The 22,884-nt window shown below is 52.8% G+C and overlaps 8 protein-coding genes across 8 annotated transcripts; 4 read left to right on the top strand and 4 right to left on the bottom strand.

The window, feature by feature from the left end:
• Nucleotides 1-126: 126 nt before the first annotated feature.
• On the bottom strand, nucleotides 127-3,607 carry J4E93_002009 (uncharacterized protein; the record flags this gene model as incomplete). The annotated part of the gene is made up of 4 exons (XM_049339957.1): nucleotides 127-986; nucleotides 1,509-1,770; nucleotides 1,826-2,310; nucleotides 2,437-3,607. The coding sequence occupies 4 exons, from the start codon at nucleotides 3,605-3,607 to the stop codon at nucleotides 127-129; spliced, it is 2,778 nt and encodes a 925-aa protein (XP_049202279.1).
• Nucleotides 3,608-3,949: 342 nt separating this feature from the next.
• Nucleotides 3,950-4,756, top strand: J4E93_002008 (uncharacterized protein; the record flags this gene model as incomplete). The annotated part of the gene is made up of 1 exon (XM_049339956.1): nucleotides 3,950-4,756. One exon carries the CDS (start codon nucleotides 3,950-3,952, stop codon nucleotides 4,754-4,756), a length of 807 nt encoding a protein of 268 aa, XP_049202278.1.
• Nucleotides 4,757-7,162: 2,406 nt separating this feature from the next.
• Nucleotides 7,163-9,198, bottom strand: J4E93_002007 (uncharacterized protein; the record flags this gene model as incomplete). The annotated part of the gene is made up of 2 exons (XM_049339955.1): nucleotides 7,163-8,962; nucleotides 9,034-9,198. 2 exons carry the CDS (start codon nucleotides 9,196-9,198, stop codon nucleotides 7,163-7,165), a joined length of 1,965 nt encoding a protein of 654 aa, XP_049202277.1.
• A 690-nt stretch (nucleotides 9,199-9,888) lies between these two features.
• J4E93_002006 (uncharacterized protein) lies at nucleotides 9,889-11,175 on the top strand (the record flags this gene model as incomplete). The annotated part of the gene is made up of 1 exon (XM_049339954.1): nucleotides 9,889-11,175. One exon carries the CDS (start codon nucleotides 9,889-9,891, stop codon nucleotides 11,173-11,175), a length of 1,287 nt encoding a protein of 428 aa, XP_049202276.1.
• Nucleotides 11,176-11,346: 171 nt separating this feature from the next.
• On the bottom strand, nucleotides 11,347-15,227 carry J4E93_002005 (uncharacterized protein; the record flags this gene model as incomplete). Its single annotated transcript, XM_049339953.1, has 3 exons — nucleotides 11,347-13,918; nucleotides 13,967-14,075; nucleotides 14,123-15,227. The coding sequence occupies 3 exons, from the start codon at nucleotides 15,225-15,227 to the stop codon at nucleotides 11,347-11,349; spliced, it is 3,786 nt and encodes a 1,261-aa protein (XP_049202275.1).
• A 1,048-nt stretch (nucleotides 15,228-16,275) lies between these two features.
• J4E93_002004 (uncharacterized protein) lies at nucleotides 16,276-17,370 on the bottom strand (the record flags this gene model as incomplete). The annotated part of the gene is made up of 1 exon (XM_049339952.1): nucleotides 16,276-17,370. The coding sequence occupies one exon, from the start codon at nucleotides 17,368-17,370 to the stop codon at nucleotides 16,276-16,278; it is 1,095 nt and encodes a 364-aa protein (XP_049202274.1).
• Nucleotides 17,371-17,899: 529 nt separating this feature from the next.
• Nucleotides 17,900-19,063, top strand: J4E93_002003 (uncharacterized protein; the record flags this gene model as incomplete). The annotated part of the gene is made up of 1 exon (XM_049339951.1): nucleotides 17,900-19,063. One exon carries the CDS (start codon nucleotides 17,900-17,902, stop codon nucleotides 19,061-19,063), a length of 1,164 nt encoding a protein of 387 aa, XP_049202273.1.
• Nucleotides 19,064-19,798: 735 nt separating this feature from the next.
• On the top strand, nucleotides 19,799-21,022 carry J4E93_002002 (uncharacterized protein; the record flags this gene model as incomplete). Its single annotated transcript, XM_049339950.1, has 4 exons — nucleotides 19,799-19,818; nucleotides 19,920-20,578; nucleotides 20,926-20,938; nucleotides 20,995-21,022. The coding sequence occupies 4 exons, from the start codon at nucleotides 19,799-19,801 to the stop codon at nucleotides 21,020-21,022; spliced, it is 720 nt and encodes a 239-aa protein (XP_049202272.1).
• Between the last annotated feature and the right edge of the window lie 1,862 nt (nucleotides 21,023-22,884).

Genomic DNA, 22,884 nt, shown 5'->3' with positions numbered 1-22,884 from the left:
TAAGACGCTAGACAAATGAGTCAACGTACCTAGGCCAAGGTCAAGGGCCTTGCCCGCTACAGGTATGAACTGAACTCCAACGTCGAGTACGAGTTTGATGCTTGACATAAGCACATAGCAACTGATCTAGAGAATGGTCAGACGAAGAAGCGCTTTCTCATTGCGAATATCGAGTATCGATAAGCGTACCTGAGCGATCATGGGCATTGCTTCTAGAACGGTGTCGGCCAGTTCGTTGAGGAGAAAGTTGTCGCACAAACATTTCCCAGGCGCAATCAACTGACTACCCGCTCCCGGTGCTCTCTCCCAAGGAATACTCTTTTCCATAGGGTAAAACCCGATACACCCATAATTAGACGTTCTTCCCTCTTCTGCCGCCTCATCTAGTGCATCCTGACAAATAGGTTTGCACTGCTTCTTGCTCACCTCATTGTATGCCGGGTCCTTGTATATGATGCATGCCTGATCGTTGGCGAGTTTCGCCGCGGTCTTGTTGTAATAGCCGGGATCCTCGCCGTTACCGAAATCTTCCCCGAATCCGTGCGGTCCACTTTCGTCGGGCCCATCGATGGGGGTGGTGCATATCTCTTCGGGACAATAGTTGTATCTGCAAGCAAATATACAGAGTCGATTGAGTTCCACATTAAGCTCGTCCCAAGCTACGATGTTAAGTCCAGTTTTCTCGGTAGGCAGGTCCAGAAGCTGGCCAGTTGTGTGGCATATGCATACACTCTCAGGACAGAACCCATAGAGACAGGTGAAATCGCATAGGTCGCCTGAGTCCAAACTGATGCCTTCCCCCGAGGTACACCCTTCACCACTCTCAGGCCGTTGGGGTAGGGCTCTCATCTCTTGCGTAGTGAATTGCTGGAGATCGACGGCCCAGTCAACAGTCCCAGCAAAGTTGAAGGATTTCCATTCGGCACGTCGGGCGTCCTTGGTCTGAGGAGTCATATAACTAATATAGTCACCTGAGAAGCAGATTCCTATTAGCAAAGGCTAGATGCAAACGCCGACGATGGCTGTAGCGCAACCCCGGTGAGGCTCATCGGAAGTATAACTCACCATTGTACACCATAACATCAGTACGAGATTGTTTATCAAAAAAAGTTCGAGACGACTTCTCACCAGGGTTGGTGATAAGCTCAGTGATCTCAGCATACGCAACGTACCCTGGCGTTCTAGTGCATCGGCCCGGAGTAGCGTCGGAACTGTCTCTGGATCCTGTGAATTCACATTTTGGGCCCCAACAGCCGTCCTGGGCCATGTGAAAAGATCTGCCGTAACTTGCTTCTCCAACGAAGATTTTGTTGTTGGGTACGCCTGCTTTCGTGACTGCATATATTGTTAATATGAGTGCATGCTGTGTGGCATTCATTCACTGATCGAACATACTCATAGCTAGAGAATTTCGCGTCTCTGTGTAGTTGACTATCTTGTAAGTCAGCATGACCGTTCGATCTCGTCTGAGTCGTTATAGCACCCACCATGGCTCCGGATACATCGACCGGAAGGACATGAGTCATATGCATTGGGATTACCAGCATCCCATTGCCCATGCAGATCGTACGTCATGTAAACAATGTAGTCAACGACTACCGCAATCCTGTCGATAGGAAAAGCTTTGAGATACCAGTACGAGGCCGGTGCGGCGATGGACACAGAGATGCCAGGATCCAATTCTTTCTTGAGAACCGTAAGAAACTTGAGATAGTTCAGGCCATCACTCGGTCGGCTAATAGGTCGGCCATCCACTAATATATCTGGAGCCTATGAGCTGGTGATTAGCGTGTGCTACAAAGCAGGTGACTGTTGCGAGACTCACACCCGGGTATTCCCAATCAATGTCTATGCCATCAATTCCTTCCACTTTGGCAAAGAGAGCGAGATTCCTAGCGAACTCATCACGGTGGTCTATGATAGCTCCGCGAATGATGTTGTACGTTGCCGGTTCTGTCGAAGCCGCCCAGCCGCCGAATGAAACAATGCGCTTGACATTTCTCAGTTCCTTGAAGTCTTTCCAATGGTCAGAGCCGTCTCGAATAGCGGGCTTCCAGTTATCGGGGTTGATGTCGGCAAACGCCCAGTGGATGTGCGTGTAGGATTTGCCGACGTTTGCATCTCGAGCGTTGAGCCGCAGACATGGACGTTTGTGATTATATGCTTCATAGTAGCCGATTCGCATAAATTCGTTCGGGGCTGGAGAATTTTCCAACAGTTCTTTGCCGCAATTCGAGACGCAGGTGTTCTGGAAATTCTTGTCTTTGCTGCCTGGCGCACCATCCTTGGGCGCATGGATGTCGCAATGGGCTGGAAATACACCGCAAAAGCCCCAATTGCTACAGCATGCCTTCAAAGGGCACGGATTCAGATCAGCTAGTGATGCTTTATTCGTCGGTCGTTGCGTGCCAGGAACCAGCGGCCCACACTGGGTACCTTGCTGTGGCGGTGGCATGGGGGGTAAGCCGTCACTGACGCACATGCTGTAGCCGATCAGCATATCCTTGCACTCAGTCCATGCCCAAGTCTTTCCTTTGTTCCACTTCTCAAGGTTGCCGATAGTCACGCCATACTCTCCGGACAATTGATCGCAAGTATCTCCATTTTGGATAAGGTGTGTTGCGCAGACGCCATCGGATCCCGCTTGCGGCACAGCGCGTTTGCGAACATGGGTAGCATTGTTGTTGGCGACATTACTGGTACTGTTGGTATTGATCGTATTGTTGACGCCATGAAGATCCACTACTCGCACGTCTGGGAGATAACCGACGACGCTCTGCCCGTCCGGTAGTGTGCAGTTCCCATTGCTCCACCCTAATGCTGCTTTCTGGACATGAACAAGATCACCGGTGCTGTCGATAATGAGGCCGAACGCGTTTCGTGTCTGGCGTCCGCCACCGCAGAGCTCGACCACGATCTGGTTCGGCGTCCGAGCTCCGTTGGATCGCACGTGATCTGCCAGCACGCTAAGCGCGGACTCCGCCGTTGGCTTTCCCAGGTCTTCTCCGACATAAACGCCGACAGCCAGATCCTTGTGACGCGCAAACAAGAACTTCTCGTCACAATTATCGCGTGCAGCAAAATACATCCCCATGCCCTTGAGCAACCCCACGATATCGCCCGATCGTTCCTTTCCGTCACCGCGAGTCGTCAGCTGCATGTCGTGTGAAGTCTCTGTGCCATCCAGAACGCATGCTGGCGCAGACTGGAGGCTCGCCCGAAAAAGGTCTCCTGTCTTCTTTGGATTCTCGACAAGGACATCTGCAATCATGGATTCGTCGCCTTCGCCGCCCAACGTGCAGCTGCGGATCAGCGGTGTTGTCTGAGGATCGTCAAGTGCCGCTAAGACAGAGAGCTCAAGCAGCATGGCCTTCTCGCACCGCTCGATACGGTCCATGGAAAAGTACGTGATCCAGCTGTGCGTGTTTGCGTAGTCTACACATGCTAGCGGGCAGTTGTACTGGTCGGGGTAATAGGTATCCGGATTGTCAATCGGTGAGGCGTCGTCTTCAGTAAGGGGTTCGCTAACCCAAGTACCGTTGGGGTACATAGCGGAATGTACCCATGCGCTGCCCCAAAGGAGCAAAATGAAGAGGTATCTTGCCATTGCAAGTCTGGTGAAAATTTGAGGATTACTTCACAAAAACACTGCTGTCAGGTCGATGCAGAGAACGTGTGACTTCCGCAATTGGTGAAGCACACATCCACATCTTGGGAACAACCGCAACGCAAATCTTCCGCATTCGCCGGACTCAAGGAGCGATGTGGCGCAGCTGCGAATCGCTTGATTGTATCAATGTAGGGTGGTCAGGCTGTTCCGTCCCAACGGGTCGGTAAATGAATACCTCAAGGTCATGTACGCCGAGCCGGGTAAACGAGCGATTATATGAACCACACTTCTCGTCAACACAGGTTCTCGATAACATTCTCTTTCCACGATTACGAGAACATGCCTGCACTCGAAGACATCGGCTACTCACGCGAGGCATGCATCGCTGCAGTCCGCGATTACTACCAGTTTCTTACCCGAATGTACATGGAAGAAGGCGCCATCATTTATCCACCCAAAGGAGGTTGGCCCTCTATCACGCCCGACTCCATGCAAGATGTCAACAAGACGGACGAAGTAATATCCCTCCTTCAACATCTGCCGTATATCTGTGGACCCGGAAGCAACTTCGAAAACCCCCAAGCAGCCCCAAAATGTGTGTTCTCCGACTGGCACGGGGACTCTGAAGAGCTATCTCGAGGTGTCTGCACCGGCGAAACGCTGAAGGTCTGTTCAGAAGGCGCCAGCATTTCTGACGAAGTACCGGCCCACGTAGTCGGTTTAACGACTGGCGGAAGAGACAACCCGAACTTCCTGCTCGACACCGATTTGGGCGTCATCTACTGGATCGAATGCCCCAATGAAGTCATGATCAGCCCTTCGCGCGAGATGATCGAAGATGATCCATACGATTACGCGCCGGAAAACGAGGCAGAATGGCGGGCCGAATCAGGATGCTGGGCTATTGCTGATTTCTTTAGCATGCTCAAAGATCAATTCCAACAACTCACTTTCGTTCCCATCGGTCCGAAGTCAGTCATTGCTAGCGATGCGGCGCTGGGGCATAAAGGCGAGGGTCTTGTGGCTATGGTACAAAAGATCTATCGTGAGCACGGTTGGCCGGATCTGACGCACTATCGAAAGACAGAGTGTCTCGCCGCGGTGCAAGCAGCCCTGCAGCAGCACTATCCCGACTTTAGTCAGTAGAAGCTACTCCACTACTATCAAGGGGGCTGTGTGACCGCCCCGTGGCCCTGAAAAGGAATGTCGAGCTCTTTCAGTAGATAGTGAACCTCATACGAATGCAAGTATGATTCATTTCAGACTACCGACGTCATCCCAAAGCGCTTGGGGGCAGTGACGAATGCATCACCCTGCAAGGTCACTAAGCCCACGTTTAGCCGGGTGGAAGTGCGTGCAAGGGACGCACTTGGTCAAGGTGTGAAGCCCCTATTTTCGAGCACGTTATTTGCCATTGAAGATAAAACGAAGACATGTGTCTCAAATCGCTGCGTCGTCATATTACTTCACGGATAAACCTAACTTTGGCATACCAACCCTCGACGACACGTTACTTGTTATGGCGCTTCTTACAGGCACTTCTCCATCCAGAGCCGCTACTACAGCGCCTGCGGTCCAACTGACGCTCATGCCTATCGCAGAGCCAACGATCACCCGAGATCCTTGGTACTGCGCGACTGAGAACATCGCGCAGTACTTCGATATGCCGAAGCCTACTGGAGCCCTTCTGGATGAGCTTCTTATCTACGGAGACAAGCTGGTCGAAGACTGCACACTTACTATCACGCCTTCGGCGACGGTTGTACCGACATGTCCCTTTCCCGAATGGACGAGTTGGTGCGCTTTCACTACCGCTGCGCCTCAAGAAGTTCTTCCGGCCTACTCTTCTTATGGCAGCGTTGCATCTTCCTGGTGGGCTGCACATAGCTCGCGAGCCGTCGAAGTCGTTCAACGCTGCCCCAATACTTGGATCAGAGAAATGCGCGAGGCTCTTTACGGCGAAGTCTGGCTGAATAACACTATTGCGTTTGCCGGATGCTACGCCGGGGAGCATGAGATCGACAAACCTTCAACCACCACGCTATCAAAAGCTGGCTCTCTAGAAACGACTTCAACCATCTCGAATATTGTTCCGACCCAAGCTCAGGTCACAGCTAAGACTGCGTTGCCGAACAGTGTCATCGGCCGAGTGGAGAGTGTCAAAGTGATAGTAGTTGCAGGCGCAGGGATAGCTGCAGCCGCCGTCAATTCTGTGCTGTAAATAAAACTGGATAATATGGATATATCATCAGGAAGCTTTGTTTTGTCTGCGTGCGCATGTGCTCCGGACTCCAAGAGGCCAAGTCGCATTCTTTCATTCTAGCAAGATACGGGCGGTAGACGACCTTGGGAGGCAAGACGCCGCACCTTTAATTGAACGCGCATATGCGCCGACTCTCACACTCCAAGATCTGCAAGTCTCGGTGCGGCCCGAGAAAGAAGGCAATATAAAGCTGCAGAAAACTGCATAGCCGATTGCCGTGGGACATTGCGGCGTAGTCAGGTTGATCCGGCTTTACATGACAACACTCACAAAGATGCAGGCTACGATACTAGCATTAAGATCCATGGCGACCTGCACCACTTCCAAATCTAGGCTACTATCATTGAGATCCTCTGCAACATCGGGGTGTCGGTCCGTAGTCCAAAAGTCTTGTTGTAATCCTGTGCAAAGTAACCGGTCAGCACAACGCGTTCATCGTCAAGCACAGTTTAAATCTTTGCAACTCCAAGAGCTTTTCCCTCAAGATATTTAGTTCAAGTTCATATTACGCGCGACGCATCAAGACCCTGATAATGCTTGCCCTTCAGTATACCCTTTACATTCTCCTTGCTCATCTTGGTGCATCCTGCATCAACGCACGCGTGCTTCGTCCAAGGGATTGCTCGTTCACCTGGCCTGCCAAGCAAGGTGACACCTGCAGATCCCTAGCGGAAGAATGGAGCATCACTGAAGCTGAATTTATCAGCTTCAACCCTGGAGCACCGTGCAGCTCACTCGTAGCTAATACTGAATACTGCGTGGAGTGGCAGGGCGATCTACCGGTTACTTCCCAACCAAAGCCAACAAAAACGATACAATCATCGTCTTCATCCTCTCGCTTCACATTGCTGCCACCGGTAATCACATGGGAATTTCCCGCTAGTGAATGGCACGCTTCGACTACTACGACGAAGCCGCCTAGCGGTCCAGCGACCCCGACTCCTGTTCAATCAGGTGCATCAACGAAATGTTAGTATTGCGCAACGCCGTGGAAAATGAGTGAGAAGAAAGGCTGACAAATCGCTTGACGTAGGTAACAGATGGCACCTTGTGAGCTCAGGCGACATTTGCCAGAAGATAGCCGATCAATACAGAATCAACCTCGCCGACTTGTAAGTCCACACCATCTTACCAATCAACATGTTCCAGCAGCTAAGTATACATCTGTAGTTATAAATGGAATCCTGCTGTAGGAAACAGCTGCGCTAGTCTATGGCTAGGCTATTATGTGTGTGTGGGCTCTTCATGAGCGCAATCATGGAGCAGGGCGGAACAACTGTATTCCCCCGTCAGGAAGCGTGAGCGAGCCAATTGTCCAACTTGCCCCAGTCTATAAACTCCAGCGATGTATCGTCCATGATGTAGTCGGTAGTCATAAACTCATGCGCGCCGTCCAAATCCATGCTGTCGAAGATTGTGCCGTCCGCACCGTTTGAGAAGGTGAAGGGAATAGTGCTGTCAAATGAAGTGTCTTGCGTAGGTCCGAGAGATGCCTGAAAAGAAGCCTGAGTTGAGTCCATAAACACATTCGAGTTATCGGCTATTGCCTCGCCGTCAATTCGGTATATGTCAGCCCCGTTCTGATCAATATATGCAGCCGCATGGCCACTATTTGCAGTGCGTTTCTGGCGTCGCAACCTTGCGCTATCGCGTTGGTGTCGTACACGTGCTATGAATCCAGGTGGCGAACGAAAATGGCCATCTTTCGAGCGCATCAGTGCCTCATGATCGTCATAGGCCTTCAAGCATAGGTTGCCAACAGCTGCATGAATGGGCCTTCTCATGTCCTCGAGCATCTCCGGATTATTGTCGTACGTTTCGCCGATGAGTCGCCAAGCTCGATCAGTGTCGATAAGGTTGGGATGGGCGCGAAGAGTATCTAGCAGATGAATCAAAGCATGCCATTGCCGAAAGTAGGACGCGCTCCACGCAAAGCGCTTGATGACAGGGTTGGTCTGCAGCATGATCTGTTGCTCGAGAAGCTTGAGACAAACTTCCCAGATCTTCTTACGCTCCTCTAGGGGTGTTTTCTCCAATGTACCCCAGTTCCGTGGATGATGTATCAGGAAGCGGGCTACATTGAGACCATACCGAGCCACAACCATTGCAACAAGATGTAAAGGCTGAGATGGGTCACAGTAGCGAAGATGTTTCGTTTCGATAGTGTCCTCAAGCTCTTGGATTAAGCTTTCACGGGCGGTCCCGCTCTTTGCCGAATGGTCAAGGTTCATCTGCCTGGGGTCCATTCCCTCTTGCCGCAGTGCTGCAATGCGTGGCGCCGCGAACTTTCCCATCTCACATCTTGTCACAATGAAGATAACATCCGTTAGTCCCTTGGAGTCTGAGGGTAGCTCAGACATACCAGGATGCAGCTGATCGTCGTTGAGGTTGGTAGGCCATCCAGCTCGCTCAGGGCCGATATCAGGATCTCGGTACTTCGCGAGACCACACAACTCCGCTGCTCGAGAGTCATGGGCTTTCAACTGGAACCAGATACGGCGGCGTATCTCGGTCTCGAAGGGACATATTCCTAGATATTTACCATCGCGCTCAAGACCCATGCTTTGAGCGATGCGAACAGCTACGCCGGTAAGCGTCCAGGTCGCGCGTGGCGCATAGATCTCACGTATTGTGACGAGATGTATCACTAATGCCTGTAAAACAACAAGATTGGAAGTCTCCATCACTCTTGCTCTAGACAATGCCGCTTCTGTCCCCGAGATGTACTGAGAAAGTAGTTGGTCGCGCGATTTGGCGAAACGTTGCTCACACTCCTCTTGGCTCAATGACATGATAGCGGAGCCATATATAGCAAACATGAGAGCTTCGAGCGGTCGCGGTATGAGCCCAAGATTTTTGGCAGCTTTTTCAATCATAGACCGTAGACTGGGTACATGCACCACCTTAGTCAACGGATCCACGTTACTGACGAAGATCTCCCAAAGCTGAATAAGGCGCTCGAGCGGTGGATGACGAGGCTTGCCGCTGCGATGGAAGGACCTGATAACAGCAAAACCGGAGTTGCCCGTTGTCGACTCCTCCTCGCTGATATCGCTTGAGTCTTCTAAATCGTTGTTAGGGTCGAGAGACTAAACACTCGTTAGCATCGGCGTGATGATGCAATTACCGTAACAACGTATGGCATAGGTGTTCCACTCACTTCTTCAACCACTCTGTCCCATAGACTGTTCTCCACAAATCGAAAAGGTGCCTGGCCACGAACAGTCGAAGTCTGAAGGCCATGCGGCGACGAGTCAGACTCAAGAGACGAAGGCGTCTGCAATTGAACGACATGCTGCTCTTGTTGATCGGGCGCGCCGTGCATCGAGGGTTGCGACTGCGGCCTACTATCCGTCCGATTCGGAATGTTCGCGGGTTCGATACCCTTTTCCTGAAGGAGAGCCTCATACTGTTTCAACCGATCAGTCAGTACCTTGACTTTGACGCGCTTGTTTCTCTGTTTCGGCGGTTGCACCGGGTTGAAGATGCATTCGACGTTACTCTTGACACAACCAGCACATGGCCTCTGCCTGTCACACTTGACTTTTCGTTCAGCGCATCGGATGCAGGAAAAAGTGGTTCTTTTGTGAGCGCTCGTAGATGGCGTTGTGGTTGCCATTGAGGAACTTAGCTGCGCCGACGAGAAGTAACGGCAGATGTCGTTATTTTCTTGTTACATGCCATTGAGGTAAACGCAAGATGCGAAAGAAGATGACAGGAGTCTGGGAAGTGGCGATGCGGGATGATGGTAGATGCGTGATACCTCATCGGGAATAGTGCGCAGGTCATTATCCCCGAACCGTTGCCCGAATGCTCGAAACCCGACGCACGCCAGCCCCGAGACCTCATCACATCCTTCAATGCGCCCGATCCCGCGCGTTCAGCTATAGTGATTGCTTTGATCTTATCGTATATATAAGGATGATCGATCTCGCCATCATGGCAGGATATCAGTCATTGAGCTTATTTGACACTCCCTAAGGTTCATCTCAACGAAACGATCCCAACATCTACCATGGATATCTTGATCGTCGGCTCAGGTATCGCTGGCCCAGCCCTAGCCCACTGGCTCTCCCTCAACCCCAAACACACTATCACCATCCTAGAAAAAGCCGCCTCCCTCCAACCCCACGGCCAGAATGTCGACATCCAAGGCAGCGCCGTATCCTGTATCAAAAAGATGGGCCTAATGCCACAGGTCGAGCACTACAACACCAAAGAGCTCGGCACGCGGTTCATTGACTCGCAAGGAACCCCCTTCGCCCCCTTCCCCATCAAAGAAGGCGGTTCCGCAAGTCCAACCTCAGAATACGAAATCCTGCGCGGCGACCTCGCAAAACTCCTCCACCAAGCAACAACCTCCCAATCCAACGCAACCTACCTCTTCAACACCACAATAACGCAAATCCTCCAAAACGACTCTTCATGCGTAAAAGTCCTCCTCAGCGACGGCACAACACGCACCTACGACCTCCTCATCGCCGCAGACGGCCAATGGTCCAAAACACGCAGTCTGGTCTTCCCAGCCCAAGACGTATCCATCGACCACAAAGGCATGTACGCCGCCTATTTCACCATACCACGCCTCCCTTCCGATGCACCCTGGTGGGATATCTTCGTCGCAAAAGGATCCCGTACCGTGGCCACGCGTCCAGATCCCCACGGTACAACGCGTGCGATGTTCACTTTCATGCCGTCAACCCCCGCGCAGACACTCGCATGGGAGAAACACGGTAGAGCTGGGAGGAAGGCTCAGGAAGAACTTGTTGAGCAGGAATTCGCAGATGCGGGGTGGGTTAGCGGGAGACTTCTTGATGCCATGGCTACGGCGCCAGACTTCTACTTCCACGCTATCAACCAGGTCAAGATGAAGCGGTGGAGTTGCAATCGAGTGATTTCCCTGGGTGATGCGGCGTTTTGTCCTAGTCCGTGTACGGGCATGGGGACGTCGCTTGCGGTGCTGGGGGCGTATGTTTTGGCGGGTGAGCTGAGCTGCGTTGACGACCCTGCTTCTTCTACGCCGTTTGAAGGTCTTACTGCTGCGCTTGCGAGATACGAGGAGAGGTTTCGACCGTTCGTGGTAAAGAGTCAGGTCATGTCGCGGTTTGTACCGGGGTTCATGCATCCGGGTTCGGCTTGGAAAAGGACGGTTTTGCACGGTTTCGTGAAGCTGGTGTCGATGGTTCTGAGGTGGGAGTGGGTCGGTCCGTGGCTTGGGGATACGGAGAGTAGGGATGATGGCTTCAAGCTACCAGAGTATGCGGCTTTTCAAAGCTTGGACGAGAAAGCGGTGGGAGTGTGATGGGCTCAGGCTACTAGTGTACAAGTATGGGTATCTCAGTCATTAGAACCTTTAATGTAAAACTATCTAATGGAATGGAAAGGAAAGATATGGGTGATGAACCAGTACTGAAAGACGACGTCGACCAACAACGCCATGCTAGGAGCAAAATAACGCAGAACCGCCATGTCGCTACACACCAACCACCCTAGGCGGCTCATTGGCCGGTGCCAAACCATCAGTCTTCTGCCTCACAGCAGCCCAATCGGTAAGATCACTATCAACCCGCGTCTCATCAGAGCCATCTGCGGAAGGACGATCCGCAACATCCAACCCGCCCTTCGTATCTACAGGTCCCAAGTTGTTAGCCTCAGTGATAGGGCTAGCAAGCTCAGGATCAGACTTGTTCTTTGCATCGTCACCTAGATGTGCTGAGCCAAGCGGGTTTGTGTCGTGCTCCTTCAACGCAGCGTCGCCGGTCGCCTGATATCTTGGAGGCAGCTTCAACTCCTCTCTTTCAAGATGTTCGCCATGCTCCAAAGTGGTGGTTGGCGCAGTGCTCATCCGGTGCATTCCTCCGCCCCTTGCGTTGCCGTCAACGCTTCTTCGCGCTTTTCCGGGGTCCATCACCTTGGATTGATCTTCTGGAAGGAGTTGACCGGGCTTGTCGTTGGGCGCATGGGTATTCGGCCTTCCTTTGGACTGCGATCGCCTAGCATCCTTCTTGGCGACCTCAGTGGACTTGCGTCCAACTCGTTGGCCTTCTTTGTGATCCCCTCGACCGGTGAGGGAGCCGACGATTCCACTCTTGTGTTGTTTCTTCTCGTCTGCGATCGTTTTCTGCAGAGCCTTCCATCGGATAACTACATTCTCTTCCACGGATTCCTTCTTCTCGGAAGGTCGCTTGGCTCCGTTTTGAGCTTCCTTGATTGCCGTAATATGAGCTTTCGACTCCAACATCGTCAGCTCTTTCTGCCCCTCAGCTATACGAGCACGGCGGAGATAGTTCGTGGGCTGGTACCGCTTCATGTATTCCGCGTCAAGCCCCTTCATCGTATATGCCAGAGGGCCAAGAAGAGCTGCGATGTCCTTGAGCACGAAGCCGCCAATACCGAAGCCCACGCCTCGGACTGCGCCTATAACACCGTTCTGTTTCGCGCCATTGTAGGGCTGGGTGACAAGGCCTGAAACGCCATCTCTTACACCGTAAAGAAACTCGTCGCGACCGGCGCGCGTGCCCGAGTGGAAACCAGTGACTCGGGGTGGTCTGCGTACGGTTTCATCTCCGTAGAGACGTGGAGCGTTATGAAAGCCTTGAGTAATGGCAAGCGTCAAGTCCATAGGAAATCGAGCGATGGCATGGCCTGTCTTCCTGAAGCCAAAGGCAGCTTCGCGGCCGAGCTCCTCAGCCAGCTCTTCGTCCGGTTCCGTGATCTTCGAAATGGATGATTCGTTACGATTTGCTTGTGGTCGAGAACCGTCTTGTTCGCTCTTGTTCGTATTTTGACCTGCATTTGCACTTTCGGCGTTTGCTTTTGCTAGTGTTGCCTTCTTGTGCTCGTGGCGTTGATGGTGCTTGCGCTTCTTTTCCTTGATTTGCTCCCGTTTCCTGATGCTTTTCCCCATCTCGACAGGCATGCCTCCTACACCGGCAGCCGCATCAGAGAATGACGACATCAGACTGCCCCAGACACCAGTGATAGGTTCGCCTGGGCCACCAAAGTCGTTCCACTCATAGTGTCGTATGAGTCGCAACTCGCTCCACTTGAGCTTCTTTTTCTCTACCAGGATCTCGGCGGCGAGTGCGGAGAGCTTGACCTCTGTGTTTTTGATCTTCCATACTGCCGCACGGTTGTCCAGGAAATCGCAGCGCATGCTGCCTGCGCCGGTAAGCGGCAATGACCGGTGGAAGGAGCGCACAGCGTTGAGCGCTCCATCGCCTTCCTTGGCAATGCTGTCTGCGATCTTCTTCACGTTCTCTTTGGCTTCTTCAGTCAGACATTGCTTGATACCCTCCGCTAGTCTTTCTGCGCTGAGCTTCTTGTAGGGTATACAATCGTGTGCTCCAGCTTTTGCCTTACTAACCATCGCACCCCAGAATGGCTGATCGCCGAAGAAGGGTACGATCATTGTTGGTATGGCGCATTTGAGGCCAATAGCGGTTGTACCAGCGCCTCCATGATGGATAACCGCACTGCACTTGGGAAATAACCAATCGTGCGGTGTGTTCTCAAGCATGAAGACATTTTCCGGGCAGTCTGCGTTGGAGCCAAAGCCACCCCAGCCCTTAGAAACAAGGGCACGGCAGCCAACGGACTTGACTGCTTCGAAGATCAGACTAGTGAATTGGTCTGGGTCATCTACAACAATAGAGCCAAACCCGATGTAGATTGGGGGAGGCCCATCATCCAGGAACTTCTGCAACTCATCCGGTGGCGTAAATGAGGAAGCAAGGTCTAGAAAGACGAAACCTGAAATGTCGATCTCTGGGCCCCAATCCTTTGGTTTTGGGATGAGACCGGGTGACCACATGTAGGTGTAAGGTACCTTGAGTCGATAGAGTTGCCCTGGTGCCCATATTCTGCTTACTTCCTCAAGATGCAGGACCTGGGTACGGAATCGATTTATAAGGTCGCCGAGACCCTGCCACATCATCATCTCAACGAGCGGATACGACATGAAATTGCTGTAGGTGGCTTCGACATTACTGGCCTTGATGTTCGCAAGTGGGTGAGGAAACTGGCTCGTAGGCGTATAAGGGAAGCTGTGGTGTGTTAGTGCTGACTCGAGAGTCTATATGCTGATTACCTACGTGAACATCATGTGTAACGGGATACCAAGCTTCTCAGCGATATGAGTGGGTGCGAAACTTGGCGGATTTGAAATGATGGCGTCTGCAACGAAAGGTGCCTTATCACCCACTACCAAAGGTCAGTCATATAGAGCACAAAGCAGCTGCAAAACTTACTCATTTTCACGTTCGTCTTGTCGGTCTCGTCGTCGGTTGCGTTGATGCAAGCACGCCACATGCCCTGGAACATCTCGTACATCTGGCTCCTTCGCCTCCCTATCTCACCCTCCTTGATGGTGTCGATGTTCGGTATGAGTCCAGGATTCTTGACCATGAACGCCATCAGCTCTGCCGGGTTGCCACCAACAGAGAAAAACTCCAAGCCCGAGTCCTTTTCCACAAAGTCCTTGAAAGCCGGGTGTGTGGCCATGCGAACGCGATGTCCGTAGTCTTCTTTCAGAATCTTTCCTATCCGGATGAAGGGCTGAATGTCTCCCCGCGAACCAATGATGATGATAACAATGTTGAGCCTAATCCTTCGTGAAGGATCATGTTCCATCTCGTCATCCTCGGGGCTAATCTTGGTAGCTCCAGCATCGTCGTAACTCGTAGGGCCTTGGTTCTCGTCGTTGCCGTTCTTCTTGAAAGCTGTGCCCAGAGCCTTTGCGATGTATCCACTGCCAAGGTTCTCCTCCAGTATACTAAGCTTCAGACGTCCGTCCGCCTTGGATACCCTGCCCTTTGTATTGAAATGCTCATTGGCGATCTTGAGACGAGAAAAGGGCCCCGATCGACGTCCGCGAGGCTCGCGCGTTGCTTGCTTTGTGAGGTCGTCCGCATGGCCGAGGCTCTTGCGCGGGAGTTCTCTCTCATCGTCTGAGGAGTCTGAGGATTCGGATTCGGGGTCGAAAGTGATTGTTGCTGCTCTCTCGGGTGCGGCTGGTCTTGCCTGGCGCGGTTTCTGCATCCTTCCTAGCAGAGAGTGTCGCACAGAGGGCTTCGGCCGTTCCGTTGCCCATCTCTGCTGGGTGGGACGCGTCGTCGACGCGAAGTAACCCTGATCATTGGGGGCAGACTCCGATGTGTCTCGTGGGGCGTCGATGGGCTGGTCTGGCGACGTTACGCCTGCTGGGTGAGCCATGTCTGCGGTCGAAGTGTTCTGGACGGGCGTGGGCGTGGTGGGCTCTTGGCCAGGGATATTCGGAAAGGTCGGCTCTTCGATGACCATGCCGATGGGCGAGACGAGACCCTCGCGCTTGGGACTAGGCGTAGGGTTCGCCATAGTGAGCTGTGCGAAGAGGTTTGGCGTCTTGGTGGGTCGGAAGATCTGGGTCAGTGACGGTTCCGCGTTGCCGGTAGTGACGGCGCGATGATGGTGACAGCGCAGAAAGAGCGAAGTCTAAGCCTGAAGGGACGCGCGACACCCGGCTTCACCTGCATGCGCCAACAAAGCTTTTCGTATAGTCGCCTGGATCCGGACAACGGGCGCGCAAAAAGGTGAATATACACACGTGCGGATGGCGTGGGATGGTCGTAGCGGCCGATCCAGGCCACTCGGTGGACAGCAGCACCAGCAGGAACAGGCGGCATGACATCACGTCCAAACATTTGCAGTGTGGATCTAACGGAAGGCGCCAATGCGGGAGTTAACTTGGTCGGGTTAATTCGATGGTCTTGAAATTGTGCCTGCTGGGCGTTCTTGGGCGACTCTTTTTTTGCCGAGGTTGCGCGACAGGGATTACAATCCCATGTCTTGAAACATGGCAATCTCCCCGGCCAATGTGCGTGCCGCTCGTATAGCACTGGACAGCAGATGCTATCAAGAAACGTAGCATGTGTAGACGTGGCGCCACTGCTGAGATGGTATGGATGATTCGGCATGTGTTCAAGTGCGATGCATGAAGCCAATACAGCACAGCGATCGTGACCCTATGATGCAGCCCTAAGCGTGTAGCGTCCCGACCTATCCGGGCTGCTCTGCATACTCTCCGAATGCGCTATGGTCGGCCTCTAGCAGCAGCCGGCTGTCGATCCGCAGATGCTTTTGGAAGAGTTCGAGCAGATTTAGCTAGGTCGTTGCCGCTTCTAGTGCATGATGGTGACCGCGTTGATGTAGGGTCAGATGATGCTTGTAAGAGCCGCCGCAGTGGGCCAGCGCGTTAGGGTGCATTTCTCACAGAAGAATGTGGTCATGGCAGCACGGGTAAGAAAAAGTCGATTATTCCAGTATGGAAGCTTTATTGGAAGACCCCGAGCTTCTAGCTCAATCGCAGTTCGCACCGTGCCCGGGGGAAGAGCCGCAAGCCCGCCAAGCTTCACAATGATGCGCATCATCGCCCGAACCCCAGACTGTACAAGGATGCTTTGACAACATCCTGCGCCCACCCAGCCCAGCCCCGTCCAGCCTGGACCATGTTCAAGATCTTGATGAAGGTGCGGTTCCACTGATCTTGGTCCTCCCAATCATCGGCATAAGGCTCGAAGATGGCCGTTTCGATACTGCCAGGGGTGCCGGGCGTAACCAGATCCCACTCGCCATTGTCCTTTTGACGAACATGCATCTTGGGCCCTATAACCAGCGCGCGACCAAGTATGCGGGAATCAGCCACAAAGCGCGTACCTGCGTCGACGACATCTTCCACTTTGCCTACGCCGCCTCCTGCGAGTATGAAGCGCGCACTAGCGGGCACGATAGGTGTATCGATGAAGTATGGACAAAGAAGGTTCACGCGGATGCCTTGAAGGCCGCTCGTCACCCTCAGACTTCTAAACAGACCAAGGACTGCGTGCTTTGCGGCACAATATTGGGGTTGTATGGCAATAGGACCGAGAGAGGCGATGGAGCCAAGCAGAAGGATATGGCGATCGCGTGGGGAGGTCGTGGAAGGCTTCGAGTTCAAGCTGCAGTCTTTGGAGCCGGGGTTCTTGGGCAGCCAGAAGCAGGCTAGGTGAGTGGTGTATAGCACACCGGTGAGGTTCACGTCCATGATCTTGAAGACGGGTGGGGGTGGTGCAGCCGCATCGAGGTTTGCAGGTTCTTGGAGGACGTCACGACCTGCTATGCCTGCATTTGCGACTACCGTGTCGATACCACCGTGAGGGCTGAGCTCGACTGCCTTCTTGAAGAGGTCGACCTGCGACTGCCAGTCCGTCACGTCGCAGTGCACGAAGTGGGCCTTGCCGCCGTTCTTGCTGTCTTTGTTGATATCACGACAGAGCGCGTCTCCCTTCTGGACACTGATGTCCCCCACGACGACTGTAGCACCATCAACTACCCATTTCCGCACGAAGCCCGCGCCAAAGCCACTCGCTCCTCCCGTGATGAGTACGACCTTGCCCTTCACCCAGGCAGCATCGTAGGGAACGGTGATGTCGATAGGCGGCGACTGGAGGACGTTCGGTTTCTGAGGTTTGTAGTTGTCCATTGCAGTGGTTCTCGCAGTGTAAAGGTGATTGAACAAGTACTATGGGGTACTATCAGGGTGAGGCTGGGGTTAGGCTCTTATATCGTGAGGTACCCGCGTGTACGCCCGTGGAGGTGCAGCTGCTCTCACCTGGCGCACTAAGGAGCGCAGCCTCGGCTCGCGAGCGAAGGGTCGCCCATCCACCTAGTCGAGTGGGAGCCCGCGGCCATGATAGGCCGCCCCAGTGGTGAGCTTGTTGCACTATCCGTAGTCTGCAACTAAGGGGAGAAGTACGACCGAGAAGTGCACACGCGAATGCGAGGTCGATCAGACGTCAGACATGGTGTCTTGAGAGTCCACACACGAGCTGGTGGGGTGCCAGGCTAGCGCTGTTGTGCCTGAACCCCTGCCGAAATTTCCAGTCGCAAGCATCCCCGCCTTGCAAACAAGTCATACAGCAGCAGCTCCTCGTCCACGTCCTCTCCTCTGACCACCTGGGTACTAAAGGTCCGAAAGTATCGCGCCCAAGCTATTCCCGATACATCGTATCATGGCGGCCAAACCTCCCGCCCTCGACGTCTCGGCCACGCACATCGTCGCGACGCTCTTCTACAAGGCCGACACGCCCAACTTCTTCCAGCATGCCGATCTGTCGACCCGAAGTCCCGGCGACCCAATTCCCTCCGCTTCCCTCGAGTCGCTGAAGGACGGCGCCGTCCCCACCGAGAACCTCGCAGACTACCCCCTCGAACCGCCCACACCTGGGCCCAACGCCCGCGACAATCTCTACGGAAGCTACGTCAGCCAAAGCTGCCTCACCGAGTTCTTCGTCACCCTTACCAGCATCATAACTGGCTTGGAGCAAAACACCATAACGAGCAAAAGGCTCGAGGCAAGCAAGCTCTGTAGGGTGGTCGAAGTCACGTTTCCCTTGCCAAGCGCCTCGCCCGTCGCGCTTGAGACGTTGCGCAGGCATGAAGCTGTGTCGCGCTTCGAGCGCGAGTGGAACGTCGAGTGCGTCTTCCAGGCAGACACCATACATCGGCGCTACAAGAGGCTTGCTGTGTTCGACATGGACAGCACCCTTATACAGCAAGAGGTCATTGACGAGATCGCTTCGCTGATAGGCGTTGAGAAGGAGGTATCTGCCATTACCGCTGCTGCCATGAACGGTGAGCTCGACTTTGAGGCTAGCCTACGCGCGCGATGCAAACTGCTCAAGGGCGTGCCAAGCAGTGTATTCGAGACGCTGAAGCCGAGGATAACATTGAATGAGGGTGTCAAGGATCTCATCACTGCCCTGAAGCGATTGGGCTTCAAGACAGCAGTACTTAGCGGAGGTTTCACCCCCCTAACAGGATGGATGGGACAGCAACTTGGTCTTGACTACGCCTTTGCTAACCACCTGGTCGTCTCCGAAGACGGAGCCACACTCACAGGCGAACTGACCGGTGAGATTGTGCACGCCCAGAAGAAACGCCAACACGTCCTAGAAATTGCCGAGAAGGAGAATATACTCCTTGATCAGGTAATATGCGTCGGCGACGGCGCCAACGATCTTCCTATGATGGGCGTAGCCGGTCTGGGCGTTGCCTTCCACGCGAAGCCAAAGGTGCAGATGCAAGCTCCTGCTCGCCTCAACTCAAAGAGCATGCTGGATGTACTGTATCTCTTCGGTATTTCAAAGGAAGAGCAGGAAACACTATTGCAATAGCACGATAATTCGCCATACAAAAGGTAACCATCGAACACTATCCCGCTCGCATCATGCGCAATACTTCTGTTGTTACGTGATGTAAGTGGCTATCTCAATTTCTCGATTGCGTCGCTTCGACAAGGCGCGCGTGGTCGCCTGAGACATATCCTGAACTCAGGCACACAGCGTGGCGCAGCTCGCCCCTCAGTGTCTGCCTGCCACCCCAGCCACGGCGCCACAATATGCGATGCGATCACAGCCTCGCGGCATTATCATCATAAAGACGAAAGGCATGCACGTAAGCTCGTTCATTGATACTTTGGATTATTTGTGCGTCTTCTCTGCACGTCGCTACCAAATATCGCGTATCGTACTCGCCTTTCTACGTTCCGACTCGCCAGTAATCAACAAACGAAAGATGAAGCTACCCGATTTACCAATAGACATATATCGCCTTCTTCTTGATCATGTGCGCCTCACCAGTGCAAACACTCTGACTTACGTTAACATTTGTCTAGCTCTCACTGGCAGACCAGATCTCGCTCAGTCTTGTTTCGCATACATGTCGCAATCAATGCGAGCCAATTATCTTCCGCACTATCACCGTGGGTGCTTGCAAAGAGCGAGGCTCAACTATGACTGCACGCATCACCAATGGCCTAGGATGGCCTTTGCGTACTATCACGTCGGGCAGACCCAAGAAAAGCGGACCCGGTTCCCCCACAAGTATCGTGAGCAGTCTAAAACGGAACAATGGTAGATTGGCGAAGACGGTGCGTCACTTGGTCATCCCATCTTATCCCGACCGTAGCTACATCTCCCCTGCGACGATTCTACACATTATAGGATGCATACCAAACCTTTCATCATTTAGTTGGAACGCCAACTACGCTATCCCCTTGCGTGTTCTCGAGGCGCTGCACGGCGATCATCCTTCAGCTCAGTTAAAAGTCAAGAACCACAACCGCAAGGATTTTGCTCTAGATGAAGCTCTCCTGTCATCACCTCAGCTCCACACACTCGACATTACAGTCCGGTGCTTCCATCGGGGAGCAACACGTCTGCAGGACGAAAACAGCGATCTCTCCAAGCTCAAGACACTACTCATGCGGGGCCGCAACCTCAAGGTTCTACGATTGCGTCTCAGCAAACAGCAACACTTTACCATGGCTGCGAGAAGTCAACGCAACAGCTACACGGCTATGGCCGTTGGCGGATCTCATTTCCGATTCCAGGAAACGGATACGTTCCCCACTCTCGAAGAGCTGGTCATCTCCAAAGCTGATGACCTTGCGCCTGCCTACGAGCTTAGCCCTAAGCACTGCAGCGATTGGGCCTACGCCATGGACTGGAGTGAGATGCGCATCTTGGATGTGGCATCCACTAATTCTGAACACCTACTACTAGAGATCGCTGGTCTAGTACCCAAGCTACACACGCTAAGTTTGAACCCGTCCTCCATCGACTACACTACTCTCCAAAGTTTCCTGGAGACTGTGCCACTGTTGACAGATCTGAAGCTGGTTTCTGGAAGTACTTCGAACGTGTATATTGGTAGTTTTGAGAAAGCAACCACGAGGGTTTGTGAGACCGTTGGACCTCAACTCCGCTCTCTCCAGATCGAATCTAGATGTGGTATGGTCATGCCGTGGCAGTCTCATCGGATTGAAGAAATACTAGGGTTATGTCCGCATCTAAGATACTTCAAAAGTCACATCGACGGATTGGTTATGACGGGTGAATGGGAAGGACATGTTATCGGCAAGTCGGCTTCGTACAAGTGCGCGTTGATGTCAGCGAGCAGCACTAGGGAATCAGGTATGCCATTCTTTCCTCTTCTCGAATGGCGGGAGACGTGCATTACTAACTTATCTGTATAGTTGATCCATATGCGTCATGCTGTGGTACGGGTATCAATGTACCACCTGAATGCGTCCCCCGGTTTACAGCTTTCCCGCCAACATAGCGGACGTCTAGATCACAAGTCTTGTCCATCTCCTCCATAATTCATCGTTCTTAGCAAATTCCTAGTCTCTTCCAGATACCTTGGCCAGTCCTTCTTCCAACTCATGCTCACACGTGCATGGCGGTGCTGATATCTGATACTCTGTGACCCGAGCCGGCTGAGTTTGAGACAGTCCAACGTTTCTGCAGCCCTCGCAATACACCCGTACTGCGACCTCTTTCGCTTGCATATGATGTTCGCAGTATTGCAAGGCGTCAAGCACAGCGTCTTTGAAGTCATGAATGCACCGGAAGGTAGGCGGCGATGGTTTTCCACGTGACAAATAGTACCTCACAAGGTCTGTGGGATCGGTGCGAATCTTGAGGTTTAGATAGAATGTGTGGAGATTAGGGAAATGCGTTTGCCAGTTGGTAGAGCGTCGAACTGCTTGTAAGACAGCACCTTCATGCGTGATATGTTGGCCTGGTGCCATTTGAGCGGACGCAACGAGAACTCTCCAAGCTGTATCCATATCGAGGCTGTGGTCATTGGGTCGCGATGTATACAGATTGAAAGTGACTTCGAATCTCCGGATCCACTTACACGCATCAAGTGGCGGAAATCTAGGGAAGGACGTCAAGAAGAAAGGGGTTCTGCTGACGAATTTGTTGCTTTTGTAGTCTGCCTCTGTCAGTCGTCAATTTAGATGTGCAGGGCCTAGTTGACCAGACCCCGGTTTCACTTACAGCTTTCTCCGGCGAGCGAGGTCAGGTCTGTGTTGCCACAGCGCAAAACTGGTATCAACAAGCTCACCGCTTGGTAAGTGGTGTCCTTATCGATGGGCTCGGGAAAGGTAAGGGCGTGACCGAGGACTTTTAGTTGAAGTTCGGTAGGTAAGTCTGACCATGGATGGAACGACGCTGTCTCCTGGGGTGCGGTAGCGGTCGCCATACATGTAAAGGTCTCGAGGGTTCGCAAGATAAGACAGCTATTAAGAACTCGAGTGAATGGATTATTGTTTGTTAACTCCGAGCATTTGCCATTCACAAACACATTGAAATGGTCTGAATGTGAGCAGCCAGGTAGCAATAAGGATCGTGTGGCGCGCGTGCAAATCCCACGTAACAAGTGATGTGAGGTTTCTTTCACCTCCACCTACAATGCGGTTCACTACTACCAGCTTGGCCAGCGACTATGTAAAAACACCCTCCATGTAGCCGTATAGACCATGTCATCCACCAGCATATCAATCGTTCCTTTCCCAACTCACCAAGCTTACCTCACCGATTCTACTCCACAACAACAATGCCCGATCAAGTCATTACAACCACGGGTTCCGCAAACCCACTAGTGCAGGCCGACTCGGAAGACTCAATCTTCTTCCACTACTGGCTTAAGCTTCCAGCAGAGCTAAAAATGATGGTTCTGGAGCAGCACCTAACCTTCCCAACTCCAATTACTTACACAAAACACTGGGCCCTGATGAAGTTACGCCTCCTTCCCCTACTCCGTACAGATTTCGCGGCCATAGCAAAAGCCGCATATTACAATAACAACATCTTCCAGGTCACAGACTATACGCTACATTACGGACATCGACCATCGCTACGTGTCGGGAGCGAAATCCGCCACTTAGAGTTCCGGTTCCAGTCAGTTTCTCGTAATGATTACGGAGGCTTAGGTCTCCTCTGGCAGCCGGCAAACCAGATACCAAGGAGTTGGCAGCAGAACATCCCCAAGCTGAAGACTTTACGCATCGTCCTTGATGCGCGTGGGTATTGGCGTACCACGATGGATGGATCCCGAATCTGGATGGACGCACGTATTACGGGGGACATGCTGGTAGAATGGGAGAGGATTCTGACGGAGAACGTGCTGAGTCTTACTCCTGAAG

Source organism: Alternaria ventricosa (genome assembly GCF_023758065.1).
Source record: "Alternaria ventricosa strain BMP 2768 chromosome Unknown scaffold_3, whole genome shotgun sequence".
NCBI lineage: Eukaryota > Fungi > Ascomycota > Dothideomycetes > Pleosporales > Pleosporaceae > Alternaria > Alternaria ventricosa.
Note: the sequence above shows the minus strand (reverse complement) of the source record. Positions and strands in the feature narration are given on the sequence as shown.